This window comes from Pimephales promelas, chromosome 13, assembly GCF_988280905.1.
Source record: "Pimephales promelas chromosome 13, fPimPro1.hap1.1, whole genome shotgun sequence".
NCBI classification, from domain to species: Eukaryota; Metazoa; Chordata; class Actinopteri; order Cypriniformes; family Leuciscidae; genus Pimephales; species Pimephales promelas.
Genome location: NC_142781.1, coordinates 2756975 through 2782543, shown reverse-complemented (window position 1 = coordinate 2782543; position 25569 = coordinate 2756975). Strand labels below are relative to the sequence as shown.

At 39.1% G+C, this 25569-nt stretch overlaps 1 protein-coding gene across 20 annotated transcripts in view; it reads left to right on the top strand.

Moving 5' to 3' along the window:
* The window catches only part of ptprk (protein tyrosine phosphatase receptor type K), a 244359-nt gene that overhangs the window by 150191 nt on the left and 68599 nt on the right, over positions 1–25569 (top strand). For all 20 annotated transcript variants that reach the window (XM_089118330.1, XM_089118314.1, XM_089118329.1 and 17 more), the window contains 5 exons: positions 12994–13296; positions 18191–18300; positions 18422–18623; positions 22547–22652; positions 24650–24923. In XM_089118330.1, coding sequence (XP_088974456.1) covers positions 12994–13296; positions 18191–18300; positions 18422–18623; positions 22547–22652; positions 24650–24923 — 995 coding nt within the window. The remainder of the gene's footprint in view (positions 1–12993; positions 13297–18190; positions 18301–18421; positions 18624–22546; positions 22653–24649; positions 24924–25569) is intronic.

The following is a 25569-nucleotide window of genomic DNA, read 5'->3' as shown; positions in this document are numbered from 1 at the left end:
TTACCTTTAACGTCGGTTAGGTGACGGGGTAGGTTTAGGTCTGGGGTAGGGTTAGGATCCGATAATGTCATCTAACCAACGTTTAAGGGTACTCTAAAAAGGCGGATGTTGACATATGGTCAAAAGACGTCAGTTATATGACGTCTTGGGATGAGACTGTGCTGACTCCTCTCACACTTTCTTCAGAAAATGTAAAACCACGAAAAAGGTCGGATTTTCATTTTCGCCAGCCCTCAGATTAAAGCAGCACAGAAGAGACATCGAAAGCCCAGGATTTTCCTCCCATACAGACCAATTCAAAAAGAGCCAACGTGTATTCACCTGCGTGAAGTGGCAGAACAACAGCAAATCGATGGGTCTATTCATCAGGTGGCGGTGCCATTGAGAAGTCATTGTGAATGAGATTACCATTGATCTGTGCTGGTGGACTGGGGCTGGAGATGCCACCGCTTTATAACACAAAGCCCTGCCTCGTGGGAAACAATACTGCTTTCTAATCAAATCAATGGCTCGGCTGTCTGAAAATGTCACTCTCTGATGGGCTTGTTGGTAGTATGTAGGAGTTTTAGTAGATATCTAGTAAACTTGCAGTGTGTGTCGCTGCTAGGGTTGGGTATCGTTTGAATTTGAACGATTCTGATTCCGATTCCGATTCCTTGTTTCGATTCCGGTTCCTAACGATTCTCGATTCCGATTCTTTTAAGAGGCAGGGTCAAAAAAGTTTAGCTAACCTTGCTAACCAACGGTCTTTCGGAAGGAAATAATCCTTTCTGAAGGAAATACTCATTCTGTCACAAATACTCCTTTTGTCACAAATTTTGCATTTTGCCGAGATTTCGTTATTTTTAGAAAAGTGAAGCCACACTTTGAATCGCCGACGTAAGCTACTCATGTTCGACTCGCGCGGTTATGCCAACACTTCCGGTAGACGCTTCTTCGTTGGTGTTCAGCGCTTTCTTTCTTCCTCGGCGGACTGTGAATATCGAAACTAGGAATCGAAATTTTAACTTTTGAACGATTCCGGGAAAAACGAAAAGTTAGTCCCGATTCCAATCGATACTCGATTCTCAATACCCAACCCTAGTCGCTGCTGAATCTACAGTGCGACAGCAGAATGGTGTGAGTTTGCAGTCTGATTTGACTGACCGTCGCTACATTCATCAAACACAACAACTAGACTTTCTGTCTGTCACTGCATACAGCTCGACTTTTGAAAACTATACAGCAGGACAGGTGAATATATGACGTGAAGCCGCTAAACGCTAGCCTGAAGGCCCTGCTACGCACCTCCGCTCAATTTTCATTTTCCTGCAGTACTACGTCTGGGATTGTGGTGTACTCTTTGGTTTTCTCCGGTCAATTTTTTACCGGTCCAATCAGCAAACAGAGGGAGTGGCTGAGAACGATGACGCTGATGTTTGAGTCGTCATCAACGATGACGTCGTCATTTGAGTCGTCATCAACGTCATCAGCGCTAGTTTTGAGTCGTCTTACGCCACGTCCAAACGTCAGTGATTGGTTATGGCAGATCCAGAGTGACTCTGGGCAGATCCAATAGTTTTAAACTTCAACAGAGCAAGTTAATGCTTGTCAATGGAAAGGCCAGACTCTCTGTACAAATGAAATGTACCAGGCTAGCTAAACCCCACCTTCGTCAAAAACGAGATAATGATATTGAGCGAACATGGTATCGCTTCAAACCTGCTAAAACCCAGTCTCAGCCCATTCAGAAATACCCGTTTGTAGGCAGAAACCGCTAAACGCTTGAACCAATCAGAAGACACACATCGAGTCATATGATTTCAACATGAATTTCTGAATGGTTTCCCAATCTACATTGAAAAAATCAGTGAGTGGTTTTCCCCGTCAATATCGCTGTTGTCGTCAATATTAGTATTCCCTAACGACAGTTGTGTATGTGATCTGAATGACTGGGATGAGTAGATTGGTGTGTCTGACCTCGGTAATGAAGCTGATTCGAGTTGTATAAGCTGCAGAAGAACATGCGATACACGAATGAATAGTGTGATCTGGCCCGGGACTGGAGGTCATGGTCAGTTCTGGAGGGCGAGGGGGACTTCTCCACTGCAAGAGAGAGAGTTCATTATCTGTGAAGACATTTGCTTTGACCCTAAAACACAATGGTAACACTTCCTTTTACAGTACACTACTTATGTGTACTTACAGTGTACTTACCTAGAAATTACTGGCTAATAAGGTAAGTACATGGGTTAGGTTTAGGGTTAGTACCTAGCTAATACCCAGTAATTGTAATTACTATAACAAGTACATAGTGGGCCCTATTTTAACAATCTTAAACACAAGTGTGAAGCTGAAGCGCAAGTAACTTTGTGGGTGGGTCTTGGTTGTTGCTATGACTTTTGTGCCCGACGCAAGTTTAAAAGGGGTTGGTCTGAAGTAGCTTCATTATTCATAGGTGTGGTTTGGGCGTAACGTGAAATAAACCAATCAGAGCGTCATCCAACATACCCTTTAAGAGCAGGTGTGCATGTTGCATGGCGGATTGTTATTATTATGGCGGATGAAAGACAGAAGTGATGTTTTTTTTTTCTGGTTCTTGACGGACAGACTAATTTGTCAGATGTCCTTATATACATATGTGTCTTGCCACTATTGGGCAAACAGGTCTGATCCATCAGTACTGCAATTTAGAACCCGACCGATAAAGGATTTTGAAGGCCGATACCGATGCAAATATTTTTGGGTTTTAAAATCCGATATTCCGATATATCGGCCGATATTTTTTTTTATTAAATATTGTTGTATTTCACACACGTGTAAAAGAAAAGCTAACTTTTCTGCACAAGATACGTTTGATGCTTTTTCTCTATGTCTAAATGTTCACTCCTCGCAAGTATAACTTACATTTTACAATGCAGGGACTGTAACTAGAGATATGCTAGTTATAAATACAGTAATCATTACTTTATTTAGGCAGAAAAAGTTCATTGTGGTTTTCAAGCTCATTAATGTTAACGTTAACGGTCTTCCACTGATGATAGTGGCGTTAGCTAGCTTTGTGGTTAGCTAGTCTATGATTAGCAATAGATAACGTCATACTGCAAATTGTAAAACATACATTTTCAATATAACAGGCCGAGGAGAGATGATTGAAGCGTGTTTCTTCCGTTTTTATTTTATTTTTTAAATATTCATTTATCGGCCATTATAACTGCCGATACCGATATTGTGGAAAATGCCTAATATCGGCCGGCCGATATGGCTCTACAATTACCCTGAAAAAATGGGTAAGTAGGTTTTTGGGTAATGGGTAATTTAGGTCTTCATGTGTTAATGTTTTTCCTTGTTATAATGTATGGTTTGCAAAAATAAAAACTGCTGCATCTGTGTTGATGAGAGAATCAAAGTGTATGCGCGGTGTGCACCCGCTACATCATGGCCAAGCATGTGCACTTAAAAATAGCATCTGAATGTATGCGCAACGCGCCACTGACTTTAGACCAGGTTTTTTCTGGTCAGTGGCGCAAGTGTTTTCTGGATCTGCAAAATAGCACTAGGGAATGTTTGCGCCGTCCTTTTTGCGCCGACCCGCCCAGGGAGCGCAAGTTCATTCCCTAATTTACCGGCGTGCGTCTGTGGAGGAAAAAAGCCCGCTTTGCGCAGGTGCAAAATAGGAATGATACATGCGCTGGGTGCACCCTTTATGTACATGGGTAACAGGACTGCAAAAGGAAGCGTTACCCACAACACACTGCAACAGGTGAAAACAGGGAATATATAGCGTGCATTCGTCCTCCGCCGGACTGTGTGTGTGCGGGCGAGTGACTGGGGTCGTGTGCGCTGCAGACGTGGCTGAGGGAAGTGTGCTCGCATTTGATCATGGAGTGGCTGATCAATAAAGCTTTATTACAGAGGAGTAATGCTTTAATCTAGCAACTTAATGCAGCTCTCCACTTGTATTGATCCCAGCTCAGAGAGACAGGAAGAGGGAGGCTGGTAATTGTTAGCAGGAAAAATGTTATCTGTGTGTGTGTGGTTCTGAGTTTGATGGGCCGTACCAAATCAGAGCAATTCATTGCTGTTCTCCACTACGTTTTATTGCTTGCTTGACATTTAAACTGATGGAGGATGTCAGGGATCTATCAGCCTTCAGCTCGCCACTTAAATTCACGTTGGGTTTTTTTCCTCAGCCCGGCTGAATTGATCACAGGTCGTGGGTGTGAATTGGATGCATATAAATTTCCTCTCTTGTGGGTTTTACTCGACAGTGAGTGACATCTCCTTATCGCCACGGCAACAGTCACACTGCCCCCCCCCCATATAATCATATGATGACCATTGAGATAGAGTCACAAAAGGGTTTGAGTGTGACTCTGCATGGCAAGATGGCAACAGTGGGAAAATGAGTTACTGACATGCTGAAATGCAATAAAAGTTGTAGTTTGGACTACATTAGAGACGGTTAGCTGAAATAAACCTCTATTTCAATGTGTCAAGTCACTATGAATCCTTAAAATGAGTTACTGAAGTACATTAAATGGTTAAAAAACTGTTGGTTTTTTTTTTCATTATTGAATTCACTTGATTTGATCATAAACGGACATTACCACAAGATTGCTTTTAAAGGATTAGTTCACTTTTGAAAAAACTTTTGCTGATAATTTACTCACCCCCATGTCATCCAAGATGTCCATGTCTTTCTTTCCTCAGTCGAAAAGAAATTAAGGTTTTTGATGAAAACATTCCAGGATTTTTCTCCATATAATGGACTTCAATGGGAACCGGATGGTTCAAGTATCAAAAGACAGTTAATAACAGTTTCAGATGCAGCTTCAAATGTCTTTAAACGACACCAGACGATGAATAAGGGTCTTATCATGCGAAACGATCGGTTATTTCAAAACTTATTCCAAAAATATAACTTTTCTAAGGACAAATGCTAGCCTTGCTCTATTCTATGAGGCGCGTTTGCAACGTCACGTAATACGAAATTACGTTCAAAAGGTCACGGGCGACATAACCGAAAGTACAGAGTCAGTGTTTACAAGTTGAACGCATAGGTTGAACGTGCAAACTAACTCAAACACCGTTTACAAAAAAAGGAATTAAAAGGAAAAACAACGATGTCGGACGATTTTGATTCTGTACTTCCGGCTACGTCGCCCGTGACCTTTTGAACGTAATTTCGTATTACGTGACGTTACAAACGCGCCTCACAGAATAGAGCAAGGCTAGCATTTGTCCTTAGAAAAGTTACATTTTTGGAATAAGTTTTGAAATAATCGATCGTTTCGCATGATAAGACCCTTATTCATCGTCTGGTGTCGTTTAAAGACATTTGAAGCTGCATCTGAAACTGTTATTAACTCTCTTTTGGACCTTAAACCATCCGGTTCCCATTGAAGTCCATTATATGGAGAAAAATCCTTGAATGTTTTCATCAAAAACCTAAATTTCTTTTCGACTGAGGAAAGAAAGACATGGACATCTTGGATGACATGGGGGTGAGTAAATTATCAGCAAAAGTGTTTTCAAAAGTTTCAAAACTAATCCTTTAAATCTAAAGCGTGACGCGGTTGAGTTTATATTCCTCCCCAGGATAAAGCGAGTCTTGGCGTGACATCATTCGCCCACTGCAGTCTCTTATTGGGATTCTGTATGTACAGTGTGCGGCTGTAATCCTGATGAAAAAATCTCATTTAATAGAATAAACATCAGGATCGGCGCCCGTACGAGAGGCCGGTCGATTTGAGAGTGTTTGTCTTTCTTTAGAGATTCTTCATCTAATACAATCACAGCTGCAGATACATGCATTTAATCATCAGAAAAGAGCAGCCGGGAGGAAAAAGCAGAAGATTGGAGAATAATGAGTGTGTTTTAATGAGCGAACGTGTTTGTGTGATTGCAGGCTCTGTGCTTTGTGTTTTAAGCATGGGTTGAAGCGTCCGATACATCAAGCCTGTCAGAGACGTACAAACCCTGTCCGCCGTGACTGACACCCACATAATGACTTGTTTTTGAGTTGAACTGGCCCTAGAGACACGTCTTTAGCTTTATTATATTGAGCTTGTTTCTCTCTCTGTTTTCCTCAGTCGTGTCTGAATAAGCGATGGGTGGAGAGGCCGAGGGAACGAGGGCTTTAATAACACCGTTGTTGAGAGCGCGAGGGGCGGGACGGTTCCTCTATTGCGTGTGACCCCGCGGCCGCGTGGGTCACGAGGGGCCGGCGCGAGGCGAGTCGGGACTAATGTTTGGTCATCCTGCGGGGTCAGAGCACCCAATTAAAACCTCGGGGACTGGACTTTTCTGTCTGGCTGCCCGTCTCGTCCTCACATTCACAGGCGTTAAACTAGATCGAGTGAATTTGCAGACGTTTTAGCCGGTAGCTACTGGATTGATCTGAGATAAATCGCTTTTCTAAATTCATCACATACTGATACATCATTTAACCCTTGTGCTGCATTAGATTTTTAACACCGTTGAGTGCATTAAGGACCAAAAATGGCCACATATTAAACATTGCCTAAAATATTTTATATTATTATTATTTTCCACTTTTACCAAGTTAAATCTTTTAACCAGCATCAGTCCTCATCATAACTACCAAAAATGTATTCAATTTCAGGATTTTAACCCTTTAATTACCAGTTTTGTTTGCAAAACCATCGATTTGTATAAGAGGAAAAAACACAAAAATTCAATTATTTTCAATAAACTAAATGCAAAGAGAAAACTTTAGATTTGGATTATCTTTGCAAAAAATCCCACTTAGCGCGTTAGAGACCAAAAATGGCCACCTATTAAACATTGCCTATTGCCTAAAATAAGGTGCATTTCCACCCATAGGGAATAAATATGTAGTGACGTCATCTGGTGGAATACACTATATAATGCAAATATAATGCTTTTGCTTCAAAATGAAAGGATGTTTGAGCAAAAATCATGTTTCATGTATTACTGACAGCCTCAGATTTAAACAACGTTTTAATGGGTTTCAATGGGCCATTTTTGGTCTTTATGGTGCTGAGTGTTACTATTTGATCTACACAGTGTGTGTTATACATATTTTGCAAAACGGGATCCCATTTTTTACATGTATCCAAAAAGTCACGATTTTGCCAAATTTCATACCATTTGCATTAAAACAGCCAAAATGGTCAAAGAAATTAAACTGCAAAAGACCAAAAATGTCCCTAATGCAGCATAAGGGTTAAATATTATTATTACTGACAGAAATGTGTTTTTAATTGACCTCAAGATTACTTAACCACTGTCTTTGCTTTTTATATTCATTTAAATACTTGTGGGGACAAAATCAGCAGAGCTTATCAGTGCAGGGATTTGATTGGCTGTTTGTGCTGTCAATCATGTGTCTGTGGTGATGCAGACCGTCGATCTCGTGCCTTAAATGAGAGTATCAAATGAGAGAGAGCTGAAGCTTTATTTTGCATGCACATTGACACTAAATCTGCCTAATGATGCTCGCCTGACAAGCAGAAGAGAGTAGCTTCAGCTAAATCAGGACAAAATACTTCCTGAAGAGTCATGACAATCATGAGTTAGAGAGAGAAACTGTCACCCAAAGGGATGACGGGAAAGGCGTTGTTATTAATAAGATCTGAGCAAACAGCCAATCGCCGTCCTGTGTTAACAAGCTCTTCATCTGCATTCAGAGCGGCTCGTTTTAATTAAACTACATGGAAAGGGCCTCCTGAGAGTGTGTGTGTGAGTGTGTGTGTGTGTGTTTTCCATCTCTGTTTGGTTTAGTCTCCTGCCCTCGGTGTGGCTCCAGTTCACACACACCACACGTCGATCTGGATTTTACGAGTCTGTCTTCTTCCCCAGAGTTGTGTTTAGACCGATATATCGGCAGACCGATATTATCGGCCGATATTAGTCATTTTCCAAACTATCGGTATCGGCAGTTATAATGGCAGATAAATGAATATTTCAAAATTAAAATAAAAACGGACAAAACACGCTTGAATCATGTCATGAGCGTTGGAGTTGTATAGTTTGTCCACCAGAGGGCGCTCTACACCGTCCCTGTTGGCAACACTCGTTGAGTTGGTCACAAGACATACATTGCTTGAATAACAATTAAAAGAACAGAATTAAAAAGACAATTAAAAGACAAAATTTGTGACTATCATGTCCAGTTTAAAATAAATAAATAAAATATCGGCCGATATATCGGAATATCGGATTTTAAAACCCCAAAATATTTGTATCGTTGTTTCTGTTTGGTTTAGTCTCTTGCCCTCGGTGTGGCTCCAGTTCACACACACCACACGTTGATCTGGATTTTCTGAGTCTGTCTTCTTCCCCAGAGTTGTGTTTTCTTGCTTCATGTTCTCATTAGAGCCAGACCGATATATCAGAAGACCGATATTATCGGTCGATATTAGGCATTTTCCAAACTATCGGTATCGGCAGTTATAATGGCCGATAAATGAATATTTCAAAAATAAAATAAAAACGGACGAAACACGCTTGAATCATGTCATGAGTGTTGGAGTTGTATAGTTTGTCCACCAGAGGGCGCTCTACACCGTTCCTGTCGGCAACACTCGTTGAGTTGGTCACGAGACATACATCGCTTGAATAACAATTAAAAGATCATCCCCATCAGTTCTCTGAACTCAAATAAGCAGGACAAAATTTGTGACTATCATGTCCAGTTTAATAAATAATAAATAAAATATCGGCCGATATATCGGAATATCGGATTTTAAAACCCAAAAATATTTGTATTGGTATCGGCCTTCAAAATCCTTTATCGTCGGGCTCTAGTTCTCTCACCTGCCGCTGGCGTTCAGTTGATGTCCTACTTACACTGCGTTTCATGTTTACAGCTTTCTGGTATAGTTGACTCTGATTGGTCAGTGATTAGCCTGGGAAAACCCAGACAACTTCCGTCAAATTTAGATTTGCTCTGAAAGAGCTCATTCAAGCTCATTTCCAATCCATCAAAATCGAGGCACCAATCAGAAAGGTTTACACGATGACGACAGCGCTGGGATTTTGTAGCCTACGATGGACGCCGCCGTCGAACATCACTCATTCGAGTCAGCTATCGCGTCTGTTTTAAGCGATTTGAACCTTTTTGTTAAAAAACGAGCAAAGAAGAACACCGCTCTGCAAACGTCATCTCCTGCATCGCTCTGATTGGTTTTAGGTCTATGCGTGACATCCGTTGGTGACGCCACATGGAAACGCTTTGTCTATGATGCTTTCCCAGACCATAACTCGGTTACAGCTGAGAATGGTCTGGTTTTAACCAGGGCATTCTGTGAGCAAACGTTGTGTATAATTCAACCTCACACACAACAAGATGCCACTATTTTATGAGGTGGTGATTTCATATGAATTTATATGACGTGAATTATTCAAAATGTACACGAAGCTCCACCCCGTCACTGTGGCGTACGCAGATCGTACGAAAACATGCAGATCAGATTATGAATTCATACGAATTAGCCACCAAAGCGAGACTGAGTTGGTATGATTTCAATTTCAATTGATTTTCTCCATGGCAGTGCCAGTTGCATCTGATTAATTGCTTATGTTATATAGTCTTATAGATGTAATAATATAATTATTTATATATATATATATATATATATTAATAATGTGTGTTGCTTTAAGAAATAAATCAAATCTACACACTTGTTTATTTATTTTGAAAAAGAACCGACCAATATTTATATTTTATTTATATTTATTTATATACCAATATAATATTAAAGCTGGCATGAAATGAAAATTCAGGCATGTTATAGATCCTATTTGGGTGAAAAAGAGTAAAAACGTCATAATGTTTAATAGAAATGCCATAACTTGATCTTCCAGACACTGCTAGCGTTTCGTTGTGACTAGAGCCCGACCGATAAAGGATTTTGAAGGGCGATACCGATACAAATATTTGTTGGTTTTAAAATCCGATATTCCGATATATCGGCCGATTTATTTATTTATTTATTTTTATTTCAGAAACGCGCAACAAAACATTAACAGATTTCCTTAACATTAGTTATTTGTAGTTATTTATGAGTTTTAACTAAAATAATATGATAATGCATTTTATAAAGAAATTTGTTTCTATTATTGTCACAACAGAACAGACTGATGATAGTGGCGTTAGCTAGCTTTGTGGTTAGCTAGTCTACGATGAGCCATAATTTAGCAATGGATAACGTCATACTGCAAATTGTAAAACATACATTTTCAATATAACAGGCCAAGTAGAGATGATCCGTCTCATTGCTATAACGGTCACGCGCTATTAAAGAAATACTTCAGTCACATCGTCAAAAGTTAAAAGGACAGTCAGTCAACTACACTGTAACAACGTAACATAATTATTGCTAGCTAATCCCGCTTCACTCTCGGCTTATTTAACAGCAAAACTGGACATGATAGTCACAAAATGTTGTCCTGCTTATTTGAGTTAAGAGCACTGATGGGGATGATCTTTTAATTGTTATTCAAGCAATGACCAACTCAACGAGTGTTGCCAACAGGAACGGTGTAGAGCGCCCTCTGGTGGACAAACTACACAACTCCAACACTCATGACATGGTTCAAGCGTGTTTCGTCCGTTTTTATTTATATTTTTGAAATATTCATTTATTGTCCATTATAACTGCCGATACCGATAGTTTGGAAAATGACTAATATCGGCTTTAATTGTGACATTACTTACGCTGAATCTGCTGAAGTCTGCGGATCATCATTGAAGGCGTTATCGACACACACACGTACGACTCTCTGCTTTCAAACCATGTTCGTTGTGAAAATTTGATTAGCCTCGACTTGTTTTGTTAGTATGGACAGGTGAACAGGTCTACAGTCATTTTCCTCGTGTTTAGAGTCCGCTATCTGAATATCAACACGTGTGGTTTAATGATTCAAATGTGCGTCGTCCAGCGCTTAGAGAAACCTTCTGCATTGATGAGTGTGTGTGTGTGTGTGTGTGTGGCAACAGCTCAATCTTCGACTGAGTGTGTGATCATATGATCTCTGACCCCACACACCTCAGCTCGCCCTGCCTGACTCTGAGGTCAGAGGTCATTGAAGGCTTGGAAGAGAGCAGTTTGGAGCAGAGAGGTGTGCTGATTTATGACTGTTGTTATTCTTAGGGTCAAAGTGCACTGGACAAGCGTATAGCATATTAAAACCCTCAGTGTCTATTCACCGCTGCATGTGTGTGTTAATGACATTGTTACAGTAATTACAAACCAGCTCGGAGAGTGCTGGACTGATGCATTATGGGGTGGCGTTATATGAACCCTCTCTCGCACTGATGTATTGGCTAATTTAGAGAGGCTTAAGACGTCTGCATCTGTGTGTGTGTGTGTGTATGAAGGAGTCTTTATCTGGCCCACAGGTGCCTCATTTGCTTTCACAACACTTCCCGTCTTCCTCGCTCCACTCGTACCAGATCAGCCTCTCCGTTCACTTCATCAGAAACAGAAATATACAATCAAATGCTGTGGTTTGTGTGTGAGTTTTCTGGTTGTTTGTCAGTGTGGTCATGTGGTCATTCAAGCAGAGATTAAAACTAAACAAGGCATCTCTATGAAGATCCTGTGCTGAATGTCTTTTTCTGGTAAAGTTGCTATGAAACAGCAGCGTCAGGTCTTCAGTTCTGTGGATTGTTGAAGAAATGTAGGGTTTGGTGTGCTTCAGTCCATCAGTTGTTGATTGGATAGGGGAGGCGGATCTGAATGTGAGCTTACAGCCAATTGTAAGAAAGGGGTGGGGCTTAATCCGATTAAATGATTGGAGAATTGTGCATACGTCGACGGTCTGAAAATGAAACATGCATGGATGAATCATTCACAATTGAATCAATAACATGCATTTGGAGAATAGAATGCTAAAATGCTATTATTAATTATTATCATTATTTTCAGGTTTCTGTGTAGACGTTTAGCCTCGTTATCTACATGTGCGGATCAGTGGGCGGGGCTAAACAGGCGTCGCTGTAGAAGCAGGTGTTGATCTCTCTCTGCGGAGGTGCTGTTTACCCACACTGTTACGCAATAAAGTGACACATTACACAACCGGTTGTTTTGCACACCGGCTGTTTTATAAAGTTTTGAGTTCTGAAACCTACAGGATGTTTTTATAGTACAATGACCTCTAAAATGTCAACAGATCAAGGACATTTGTATTTCTCTGTTCATGACCCCTTTAACCCTCAGGTGCTCTTCGGTCATTTCTGACCGAAAAATTTTCTGTTTTGAATTTCTAAAAATCACGGCTTCATCGGAGTGTTACGAAACTTGGTGACTTTTATGGCATTATGTATGTGAACACACAAAAAAATTGAGGTCATGATCTGAGCATGCTAAGTGGTCGTAAAAAAATAGTCACACTTGTGGTCTACGGTCAAAAATGACCCCCATAGGAAATGAATGGGAAATTGACAAAAACAAAAAAATGTCAAAAGTTTTTATTTTATTTTATTTATTTTTTTGCATTTTTTTTAACTTTATATTCAAATCCACCAAAAAAGAAATGTGTTTGTAAACATCTGGGAAATTCACATGCTTCTCCATAGAGAGCTGTACATGTCATCTAGTGGTTACACCATGATTCTACGATTTTTCTCTATACTGTAAACAGATGGTGCTAATTTTCTTCAAAAAAATATATATTTTTTTTCTGAAGGCCTAGACTCTATATTAAACTAAATTACTGCATTAATAATTTTTTTTAAAAAAATAATATATATATATAGAAAAATATATATATTTTTTCCCATGGCAAAAATAGACCATAAATATTGCATAAATATTAATACATTCAATCAAATTGTCTCAAAATACTGAATTACAAAGAATAAATATTATAGAACAAAAATAAATTGCATTGGTTTTACTGGGATGGAGGAAATTTAATTTTTAGGTGACTGGGAGGATAACAAGTGTGACTCCGAAACGAAGAGCACCTGAGGGTTAAGAATGAACAATGTTTTGACCCATCTCTCATCCTCTCTCTCAGAACCCATGCGGACGCCCAAGAGTCTGAAGATCGCGGAGACGCAGGCGCGCTACATCGCCGTGGACTGGGAGTCGCTGGGCTACAACATCACCCGCTGCCACACCTTCAACGTCACCATCTGCTACCACTACCACAAAACCCCCAACCAGAGCAAAGCCGACTGCCTTGAGATGGACCCCAAAGCCCCCCGACACGTGGTGGGAAACCTGCCTCCCAACACCAACGTCAGCCTGAAAATGATCCTCACCAACCCGGAGGGACGCAAGGAGAGCGACGAGACCGTCATCCAGACGGAGGAGGACGGTACGATCACTACAAACAGCAGCGGGTCTCATCCTTACATATAACAAGCCCATGGGTGGGGTTAGACATTAAGACATATTAAACATGTCCTCAAAGAGAAAATGCATACATAACAAACACATGCAGACTTACACAAGATTATACAATAAGAGATACCAGGGATCACAACAGAGACAAGAGCACAACACACCAATGCATGATGTCTCATACTTTAAGAGGATTATTTATTTAAAGCCCGTATGGCTGTAGGGACAAAGCGCTTACTGGTTTAACTGGCCTATCTACGCGTATTCGAAATAAAAACACAATAAAAATATGATTTTTTTGAATTACTATAATCATATTGCTTTTATTCAAAAATATCGAAATATTTAATATTGAGCTATTTTATTCATAATACATTCAATGCCTTTTAATTCCTCAGGATATTGGGGACATCTGTTCTCTTAGGGTGTGTGTATCAGTTCACAGCTTTGATTAGAGTAAAACCAACTGCAATCCAAACAAATTCGACTGAAATATGAACACAACACGGACCAAAGACGTCTAAACCAACCAAAAACAGGACGTGATGTCACAAGATGAGACCCTTAAAAGGGATTCCTGCTTACACATTTTTATAAGCTTCGTAAGCAAAAATCATATGTTTGCACAAACAGTGAGCGCATTTAGCCCAGAACACAGCATAATAAGCTAATGCTAATTGAACCTGGACTAAATGTATAATTTTGGGGGTTTTGGTCCAGACCAAAGTAACCAAGAGAACCGAACTACTGTGCCAGTGTGAATGAACTCTTATATGTTTTTCTGGTTCAGTTTTGTCCTATATTATTATTAGGGCTGTGCAAAAATTAATTGCGATTAATCGCATCCAAAATAAAAGTCTGTGTTTACATAATATATTTGAGTGTGCTGTATATAATTATTTTGTATATATAAATACACACACATTCATGTATATATTTAAGAAAATGTGTTATTCATATATAAAATATTTAAATTTATATAATATAGATTATGTATTTATATACATATACAGAATTTAAGCGCAAATAATTATTAAATATATACATGCATGCATAGGTATTTATAAATACAAAATAATTATATACAGTACACACAAATATATTATGTAAACACAGACTTTTATTTTGGATGCGATTAATCCCAATTAATTTTTGCACAGCCCTAATTATTATTAATTGCGTTGTAAGCAGCATGTTTTGAGAATATTAATATACTTGCATCTTCTTCATCATAATTATATGATCGGCAAGTTGAGAGACCACGTATTGAATCAGAGGAAGCGATGATCCGCTTGTTCAGATCGGAAGCGTGTCGTTGGAGCATTCATAGAAACTTGAGGATTTCTGCATCCGTATTTGACCTCATATCACAGAAGCCCGTTTAGGGTTCATCAGGGTGACAGTGGCGTGCACGGAGGGAGTCAGCCAGCCGTATCATTTTTTTTTTTATCATTCTTTCTTTCAGAAAATATGTTGATTCCATTATTAGAATGCATAACACATCAAATCAAAATAGGAAAATGATGATGATAATATTTCTAAATATTACTTTATCAAACAAAAATGAGAATCAAGGTAATGGAAAAATTATTTTTAGTTTTGTTGATGTTGTAAAGTTGTAAAATGTATATATTAAATATGAAAGATAGTGTTAGCTATCATGAATCCGTAAGACTAGTTACATGAGTTACACAGCATGTTCGGTAAGCTAATGCTAATTGAACCAGGACTAAATGTATAATTTCACTAATTCACTAGTTTAACTTTCACTAGTTAAATGAGTTAATATAATGAACTGCACTTCTACAGCATTTATTAATCTTAGTTAATATTGATTGTAGCATTTATTAAAACATTAAAATCAAAAGTTGTATTTGTTATTAGTTAATGCACTGACTGACATAACATGAATAATCATTAACAGTTGTATTATTAACTAAGATAGCCTATACAGTCACAAATGTGTTGCTCATGGTTAGTTCATACTTGAGTAATGAACAAATGAACCTTATTGTAAAGTGTTACTATCAAAGATATGTTAGACATGGACTTAAGATTTCATTTAACTAGATGTATTTCCCCTTGCACTTTTATTCCTTGGATAAAAACAAATGACATTGTCAGAATGTGTCTGAAATCGAGTTTTATTTATTTAATTATAGTTAAGAATAGATCGCGTGTTGCCGCAACTTTTAGAGTCACATGGTGACGGTATAAATGTTATTTTCCGTATAAGCTTTAACGTGACCTGCTGCTCGTTTGAAGACTCGCGCGAACTGCTGCGTCCCAGAACCGTTAGATGCGTACGAGGCGCTGCAAAGGAAACTCCGCCTACCATTCGCCAATTTTTTTTTTCTTAATAGAATATTTGTTTGTATTATTATTGTTAATGGCTAGGGTGTGTAAGTGTATTGTTATTTATTATAATATTTATAATAAAAATTATTACTATTTAAAATTATCAGAAAATGGCACAATACAAGATGGGGCGGGGGCAGCACCCCCCCATCCCCCCGTGGACGCCACTGCAGGCTGAATTAAAATAGCAAACTTCTTGTGGTGTTTTATTAAGCTTTAAGACAAGATATGTGATGTGAATGAGTGAGTGGAGGCGGGGCTCATTTGCATATTCACAGAACCTAGTGTATACTAAATGAGGCAAGGGTACATTCAATCTATTGTAAGGCATGAAGAATTATTTGAGTTTAAATATGACATTGTGACGAGAGACGAGCACCACGGCATCAAACCCAGTGTGTGACAGTCTTCCTCCGTTTACAGGTGTTTGCGAGAAGAGCTTTAGCTTCTGAAGGATTGTCAGTTGTGAGGTTTAGTGGCAGTTCAGTGTCAATCAGACAGTTTTGCAATTGAAACAAATCTCAGATTGTTTTGGTGATTTGTACTCTCAACCGTGAACGGCACGTCGAGAAGAACCAGGCCTGTGTGTGTGTGTGTGTCAGTGTTTGGCAGGACACACTTCTGCTCAGGAGACCGCCAATGATGTGACCCGCTCATGTATCTTTCCTCATGAAATGTAAAAATAATAGTGTCAGAATCCAAATCCCACCATGAAGCGGTCCACCAGTCGGCGGCCAGACAGACCTCACCCAGAGTCACACTGACTGACAATACATCCAAATGATCAAGAGTAACATTGGCCCATTTAAAATGTTTACATGATTACGCTGACAGTTAAAGCCTCTTCATGCAACATCTCTCTCATGGAGAAACAGATCAAAACATGTCAGGAATGTATAAATATAACTTCAGTTTTCCGGAAGATGAGTGAGGCAAATAATTCAAATGAGGATAAAGGGCACCAAGCGCACCTGCCAGTCATAAGTGGGTTAGATGCTGTGATTTCTTGACACATCTGGGACGTGCACATCGCTTGCAGAACTTTTCTCCGTCAGTCGCCTTGCTCGCAGTGTTGGGCAAACCCGGGTTTAGGAACACCGTTTGTATTCTTCTGCGTATATGCAAATGATTTCTTGTTTTGATGAAATGATACACTCCTACCAGTGTACCATCATTTCTGCCCCTTTCTTTTGAGTTGTTGTGCTGATGGCCCATTTTATGTGCAGAGTGATTTAGCGAGTGTGTCTCCCAGCCAGGTACAGAATTAGCCTTGTGACAACTCTTTTTTTTTTCTTTAAATAAATCAATAAACATTTAAATGAAGGCACAATTTATATTTCTCATCCAAAAGACATTTCAGTCATGGAATGGATCTTAAAATCAGTCCAGTTTGTCAGGCACAGTGCCTCTAGTGTGTGGGCGGAGTCTCTCTGCAAGAGCACTGCACTCTCAACCAAATCAATCAGAAATCACAGCCAATCAGAAGAGAGTGTGGGCGGAGTCTCTCTGCAAGAGCACTGCACTCTCAACCAAATCAATCAGAAATCACAGCCAATCAGAAGAGCGTGTGGGCGGAGTCTCTCTGCAAGAGCACTGCACTCTCAACCAAATCAATCAAAAATCACAGCCAATCAGAAGAGCGTGTGGGCGGAGTCTCTCTGCAAGAGCACTGCACTCTCAACCAAATCAATCAGAAATCACAGCCAATCAGAAGAGCGTGTGGGCGGAGTCTCTCTGCAAGAGCACTACACTCACAACCAAATCAATCAGAAATCACAGCCAATCAGAAGAGCGTGTGGGCGGAGTCTCTCTGCAAGAGCATTACACTCTCTACCAAATCAATCAGAAATCACAGCCAATCAGAAGAGCGTGTGGGTGGAGTCTCTCTGCTAGAGCACTGCACTCACAACCAAATCAATCAAAAATCACAGCCAATCAGAAGAGAGTGTGGGCGGAGTCTCTCTGTAAGAGCACTGCACTCTTAACCAAATCAATCAGAAATCACAGCCAATCAGAAGAGTGTGTGGGCGGAGTCTCTCTGCAAGAGCACTGCACTCACAACCTAATCAATCAGAAATCACAGCCAATCAGAAGAGGGTGTGGGCGGAGTCTCTCTGCAAGAGCACTGCACTCTCAACCAAATCAATCAGAAATCCAAGCCAATCATTCAGACTAAATGCAATGATTGGACAAACATTTTTTGGTCTTCCACAGAAGATGTATGTATTGTTTAATGTTTAAACCACTTCTATTATTGATTCGTATCAGGTTGTGGAGAGAGTTTCAACCTCTATAACATCAGTATAATCAGTACCTGAGATTATCATTGTCATACTTTTTATGTTGTTGTTGTTACACCAGTCAAAAGGGTATAGCCACACTCAGATATTATATCAACACTGCTCATCATAAACCAAACATTCGATGGAAAACTCTCCACATTCTGTAAGACACACAACCAGCCAACGTAGCTTTCTCACACTTCAGTTTTCTCTCTGTCTGTGCTGTAGTTCCCGGTCCAGTCCCCAAGGAGTTTGTGCGAGCGACTCCGTCTGAGGACAAGATCTCACTGCAGTGGAAAGAGCCTCTGGAGCCCAACGGCATCATTACCCAGTATGAGGTAATCCGGGCCTTACATGTCAGATTTGCTCTCTTGCACCACATTTCTTAGTTTTTTATCATGAAGAACTAAAAATAAATCCCAATATATGCTGAATGTGTTGTGTGTCATGCGTCTCCAGATCAGTTACAGCAGCGTTCATTCGTTCGACCCGTCGGTGCCGCTGCTGAGGCCGCCGGTGCTCGTGCCGTTACCCTGGAACACCTCGCGACACAACTTCACACAGCTGCACCCGGGAACCACATACCAGTTCCTGATCCGGGCCAGCACCAGCAAGGGATACGGACCCCCGACCACTCTCAACGTCACCACCAACATATCAGGTATGCGTACGAGTGGATGATGTGTACGTCAAATTCTGATTGGACCGTTTGTTCAGGCCGTGAAGTTAGATTCTCACATAATAGTCGCCAGGAGAATGAATTATTTTATGAATGAGAGTATCTGTTGGTATGGAGAGAGATACTTTTATTCTTTCTGAATTTAGGTGATTTTACTTGCAAATACACTAATGTTCAAACGTCTGGCGTCAGTGAGATATTATTTGATCAAACATGCAGTTAAAAAATAAAATATCATTACAATTTAAAACAGCTGTTTTCTACGTCAGGGGTTTTCAAACTTTTTGTGTGTGTGGACCACTATTTGTAATCAAGAATTTTAATAATACACGTATTATGATATTACATATTATATTAAGGTTCATTTGAACAACAGGCTTATTTCCATAGCAACGGAGTATCAAATCTATACAGTAATAAGTACACGATTTTAGGGGATTGTTAACGTTAATCTTCAGTGTTCTACAAGTCCTCAAAGTAGGCTTGAGTTTGTCCACTTAACAGCACATCCGCAAAACATTTCACTACGTAAACTAACGTTAACTGTAAATTAATAATTAAAAATAAAAACATGCCTTATTAATTCCATTTATAAACATTTCGTTTTATAAAAAGGCCTGAACTGCTTATAAAAGCTATGCATGTGATTTGATAATGAGAACATATTTGCTTCTGCCCTATAACATTACACATTTAAAGAAAACACAGTAGGCCTAACGTTATTCCAGGTTGAAAATAAAGTTGTCAATAAAAGCCATTGGAGTCTATGTGCCAGCCCCATATGAACGTAATATCCTCCTTTGTCACCCTCCACATCTTTCCCTTCCTCTTTGTATCGTCTGTCTAATATGGACCTATATTAAAAACAAACAACTAAATAAATGCTCACCAAACCTGTTGCTAGGGGTGTGCAAAAAAATCGATTCACATTTGAATCGCGATTGAATCTTTACCGATTCAGAATCGATTCATAGAATTCCAAAAATCGATTCATATATATAGGCTATATCGGTATCGAATCGAATCGTGACATTTTCTGAATCGTGCACCCCTACCTGTTGCTATCCACCGATCCGGTGTTGTGGTTCTGACGACACGGAGCTTGAACGTCACGGCCGAGCGCCACTAGCCTATTTTAGTAATCACACAGTAGCTTGACAATTTAATTTACATTTTATATAACTATAGGCATACATATTCTTTTTACTTTTTTTTAATGGGAATTTCTTGGTAAAATATTTTAGATTTTATTTTGCATTTTCACGGACCACTAGTGGTCAGCGTACCACAGTTTGGGAATCGCTGTTCTATGTGATATATAGTAAAGTGTAATGTAAAAAGTGTAAAGTTTACTGTCACTTTTGATGCATTTAATTTTCATTTCTTAACATTCATTTCTTTCTAAAGAAACTTTGGAACATAGTGTCAGTGTTTCGTTTTTTTGTGCAGTGTAATCAATATTTGAATAACTTTTGACGCTTTAACCCTTGTGCTGCATTAGATTTTTAACACCGTTGAGTGCATTAAGGACCAAAAATGGCCACATATTAAACATTGCCTAAAATATTATATATTATTATTATTTTCCACTTTTACCAAGTTAAATCTTTTAACCAGCATCAGTCCTCATCATAACTACCAAAAATGTATTCAATTTCAGGATTTTAACCCTTTAATTACCAGTTTTGTTTGCGAAACCATCGATTTGTATAAGAGGAAAAAACACAAAAAGTCAATTATTTTCAATAAACTTAATGCAAAGAGAAAACTTTAGATTTGGATTATCTTTGCAAAAAATCCCACTTAGCGCGTTAGAGACCAAAAATGGCCACCTATTAAACATTGCCTATTGCCTAAAATAAGGTGCATTTCCACCCATAGGGAATAAATATGTAGTGACGTCATCTGGTGGAATACACTATATAATGCAAATATAATGCTTTTGCTTCAAAATGAAAGGATGTTTGTGCAAAAATCATGTTTCATGTATTACTGACAGCCTCAGATTTAAACAACGTTTTAATGGGTTTCAATGGGCCATTTTTGGTCTTTATGGTGCTGAGTGTTACTATTTGATCTACACAGTGTGTGTTATACATATTTTGCAAAATGGGATCACATTTTTTACATGTATCCAAAAAGTCACAATTTTGCCAAATTTCATACCATTTGCATTAAAACAGCCAAAATGGTCAAAGAAATTAAACTGCAAAAGACCAAAAATGTCCCTAATGCAGCATAAGGGTTAACCAAAGTCAGCTCATTTGTGGTGTACTAATTGAAATAAAAATAAATAATGTGCTCCGTAAGGATGAATGAGGTCTTTTTTGTTTGTTTGTTTGTTTGTTTTGATCTGCATCTGCTTGTGTACGGATCTTGAATCGCAGGCTGTAATCAGCTGAATTGAATGTAAAAGCTTCTTCCTGTGTTGTGCTAATGAGCGACGAGGAGCGTAACCTCATCACGTCCCCTCGGGCTCTCTGCCACTTCACGCTCGCACATGTCATACGGGCATGATCAGGGCAAATATGATTTCCTAGCATTTCAGAAATACATCACTTTAGATTTGTGTAGGTGGAGCTAACAAAACATGCAGGGATGAGGGAACAAAACATGCTTTCAAAAAGGAAGACAAAGACAAATAGATGTGTTCCTGCATAGTGGAATTGTCGGATGTGTGTTGTGGTTGTCTGATGTGTTTTCTGATTTTTTAAACAAATATACATTATAGCAACAGTTTTGGAATTGTTGTCTAAAACTATCAAAAACATCTCTGATTACGTCTGAAACCCTTGTTCGCTGAGAAGGGAATGCAAAGATGCGTTACGCGCATACAAAAATCCTGCGGCTCGAATGTGGCGTAGAGCGCGGTAGACGCGAATACGCTCTCATTCGTGCCTCAATTTCGCGCGAATTGAGCGTCTGGCGCATTAAGAGCATTACGAACGAATGATTTAGCTAGTATTATGTGTGCATTCATGCGTTTGAGGCGAATTCACGCCTGCCGCCCTTGGCGTCAATTCGCGCCGTGTTAACCAATCAGGAGCCTAGCTGCTTGCTCATGTGGTTAAGTGTCTGGATGCTTAAGTTTAATAAATTATTTTGTTAATATGACTAAATGCCTGGAGGGGTTCTAATGCACAACAAAGCAAATATTGTATCACTTAAAACTTGATTTTAATATACAAGACATGTTCATTTTGTATTGAATGTTATTTATTCCATATCTACATTATATTAAATATTATTATGATAACCAATGTATTGTGCATAAGTTCGTGTCTGGACGTGAGAGAGAAAAAAATCAATGTTAAATGAAAATTAAGTCATTAATTACTCACCCCCATATATATATATAAAATAAATAAATAACATGCGTATGAAAACGTATGAACTGAAATTAAAAGTAAAGCTAAACATGTGAAAAGGACAAAAGCACATAACAAAATTTCTAAAACTAAAAATATAAAAATAAAAGATAAACACAAAACATTCATAAATACTGCAATAGTATATAAATAATACTAAAATAACGGCTCTATTAGTTAACCTTTTACTGACAACGAAAAATATTCGTGAAGCATAATTTCAACATTTGCTGATACATTATTACAATATAAAGTTGTATCTGTAATATTATTTCATGGACCTGAGCTAAAAATATATTTAGTTGTAATGAATGGAAATGTTTTGTTTTTTTCTTATGAGGTTAAAGTATTACTGTATTTCAGTTTGTTCATTTACTGTACTGTATTAAGTGTGTATTTGAGATGCCCAGTGACTTGTTTTCCAGCAGGCTGGCTGTAGTTGAACTACTCTGAGGTTTGAACAGAGGATTAAGCTTCACCAACACAGGGTTGTATTAAAGGGAAATGTTGACACACTCCCTCTCTCTGTGTCTGTAGCGCCGACTCTAGAGGAGTATGATGGGTCCGAGGCGTCCCTGAACGAGACGGCCACCACCATCACCGTCTTGCTGAAACCTGCCCAGGCTAAAGGAGCTCCTATCAGGTGTGTGTGTGTGTGTGTGTTCATCAGGCTGAAATGAGCCTCGGCATATTCACTCGCGGTGTTTCTTCGCTCTATCTCTCCTTCAGCTCTTTCGTATTCTTCTCAACACTTGCACAAAGACTCTTCCTCTTCCTCTCTCTGCGCTCTATGTTTCAGTAATTCAGTTTTTCAATGTGACAGACTCATTCCTACAGACAGCCACAGATGGAAGACTTATTTATTGATTAAATTATTCAATTAAGTACGGAAAATGCAGAATAAGACCAATGGGAAAGTGAAGGGGAATACAGATACGAAGCACAAGAAGCCATTCGAGCACAGTTTTCCCAGTCTTTCATATGAACGCACACATTTAACCCTGACATCGTTTAAAAATTAAGTAAGATGAAATTCTGATGCTTGAAATGTAAATCAGTTTCATCAATTTAGCAGATACTTGCATAAAATGCCTTTAAATATCAATTTGGGCTAATAATGTCTTAGTAAGATGATATTTAAATGCTTAGTTTAATGATCAAAGCTCTGTAGGTTTAAAACATACGATGATTGACAGATCTTTCTAATAAATAATGTCTGGATGATCAAGTAAACCTCAGTCGCTTCATATTACTAACAAAATCACAGCTATTCTTGCGTTTCCTTGATAAATCAGGGCAGGTTTGACACAGAAAGACACGAGAAGCTGGAGCTGAAGGAGCTACACTGAAACACTTTTACTGGATAAACGAGTCAGTCGGAGACAGAGGAAGTGGAGGGGATGCAAAGTCTTGATCATGTTCATCATTTAGAGGCCTTAATCATGTGCATATGCAATCTGGGAAAGTAGGTTTTATAGGGTTAAACATACAGCTTTGGTGAATGGGACGTCTGTGTAGAAACCAGTCAGCAGTGAATTAACCTGTTAACTGTCACCCCCCCTTTTTTGAATAGACATGAAAATGCTCATTTCGAACTTAAATGGTTGTAATTCAAGAATGCTTTGGAATATAGACATATGATTGGTCTTGTTTTAAAGAAGACATTTGGCAGATTTTTGTAGAAGTGAAATAAATTAAGAAAGTGAAACAGAAAAAAGTTATAGAAGTTTGAGTTTATGGAAATGTACAATGCAAAAATATTAATTATTCATATTTTACATAAAATATATATTTTCAAAACCTGGGCTACTCTAAAACGGCAGAAAAATCAAAGCCAAAAATCTGAACAAGTTGTGTTTCAAATTTTAGGTTGATATCGCAAAAAATGAGCTTTCAGTGAGATTTTGTTTGGGCGCAGTACCGAACGCTTCCACTAGGGCACAACCAGACTCCATTACTGCCCATATAAGGGCGTCTGCATTTCCATTCATGTTTTGAGTGATATGAACCATTATTTTCACAATTTTCATACAATTTCTGAAGTAGACATCCTATTCAGAAGTAGCATGGGAAGTTTGGCAGATTTTGATATGAATTGAACCTCTAAGAAACGCATACAAAGAACACGCATGCAAGTCATAGCTAGCTGCCACGTCACAAATGGTGAATTTATTATTTTTTTCTTGATATTTCAAACTTTTCAGACCTTTTTTTCCAAAATAATTGAATGGATTCTATCTTTTGAACTTTTGGCATGAAAACAAACTGAGGTATCTACCATTTTTTCATGATTTTTCATGTTGACTGCTATTTTAAAATAAAGGTCTGAACTCGCCTTATGAGTATGAAAATATTCTTGTTTTATATTGATAAATTATGGCTCCTCTGTAATATATTTTGAAAATCAGTCGCCAAATATGGAAACTAGAGATTGTAAGCTTTCAAATGATATATAGTTTGTCAATATTATTTAAGGTATTTACTAAGATATTATTGTTTTAAAAATATAGTGGCAAACGTCCCACCTGTGGGACAGTGACAGTGAATTAAACAAGAGTATCCCAAAACATCATATATTTGATTCAGCGCAGGGATGTAGAGTTCTCAGTGTAGATGTGAATAACGGTCGGTCATCCACAGCTCGTATCAGATCGTGGTGAAGGAGATCAGCCCTCAGCGGGCGCGGCGGGAGGCTGGTGGCGGCGAGTGTTACCGCGAGCCCGTGTCCTATCAGAGCGCCGCCAGCACGGGCCTGCCGTACTACTTCGCCGCGGAGCTGCCGCCCAGGAATCTGCCGGAGCCGCTGCCGTTCACCGTGGGGGACAACAAGACGTACCACGGCTACTGGAACGCCCCCCTCGCTCCCCGCAAGAACTACAACATCTACTTCCAGGCGGTCAGCAGCGTGGAGAAGGTCAGCAGGCGAACTCATCACACGACTCAATCACTGCTGTTCTTTGCTTGAGCTTCAGGCACTTTTATTGGTGCATTATAACTATCTTTTGACAGGACAAATACTAAATATTGGGAAGTCCGATATCACAGCAGCTCAGAAGTTGTGTCCCAACTGACTACCCAGACAGCAAACTGACATTGAATCAACGTGGAAACGACGTCTCTCGTGACATTGAAACAACGTTGATTTTGCTCATCGAATTAACGTTGAACCAACGTCAGACGCGGCATTCTTCAAAGCTAAATGAAATCGAAAATTGGTTTGCTTTCATAACGTTGAAACAACGCGTTGATTTCAAGTTGATTTTCCGTTAGTTTTGAAAGAATGACGCGTCTGACGTTGGTTCAACGTTAATTCGATGAGCAAAACAATGTCAGATCAACGTTGTTTCGATGTCATATTTCCACGTTGATTCAATGTCAGTTTGCTAGCTGGGTAGAGCCAGACCGATATTATCGGCCGATATTAGGCATTTTCCAAACTATCGGTATCGGCAGTTATAATGGACGATAAATGAATATTTCAAAAATATAAATAAAAACGGACGAAACACGCTTCAATCATCTCTCCTTGCTAAATTATGGCTAATCATAGACTAGCTAAC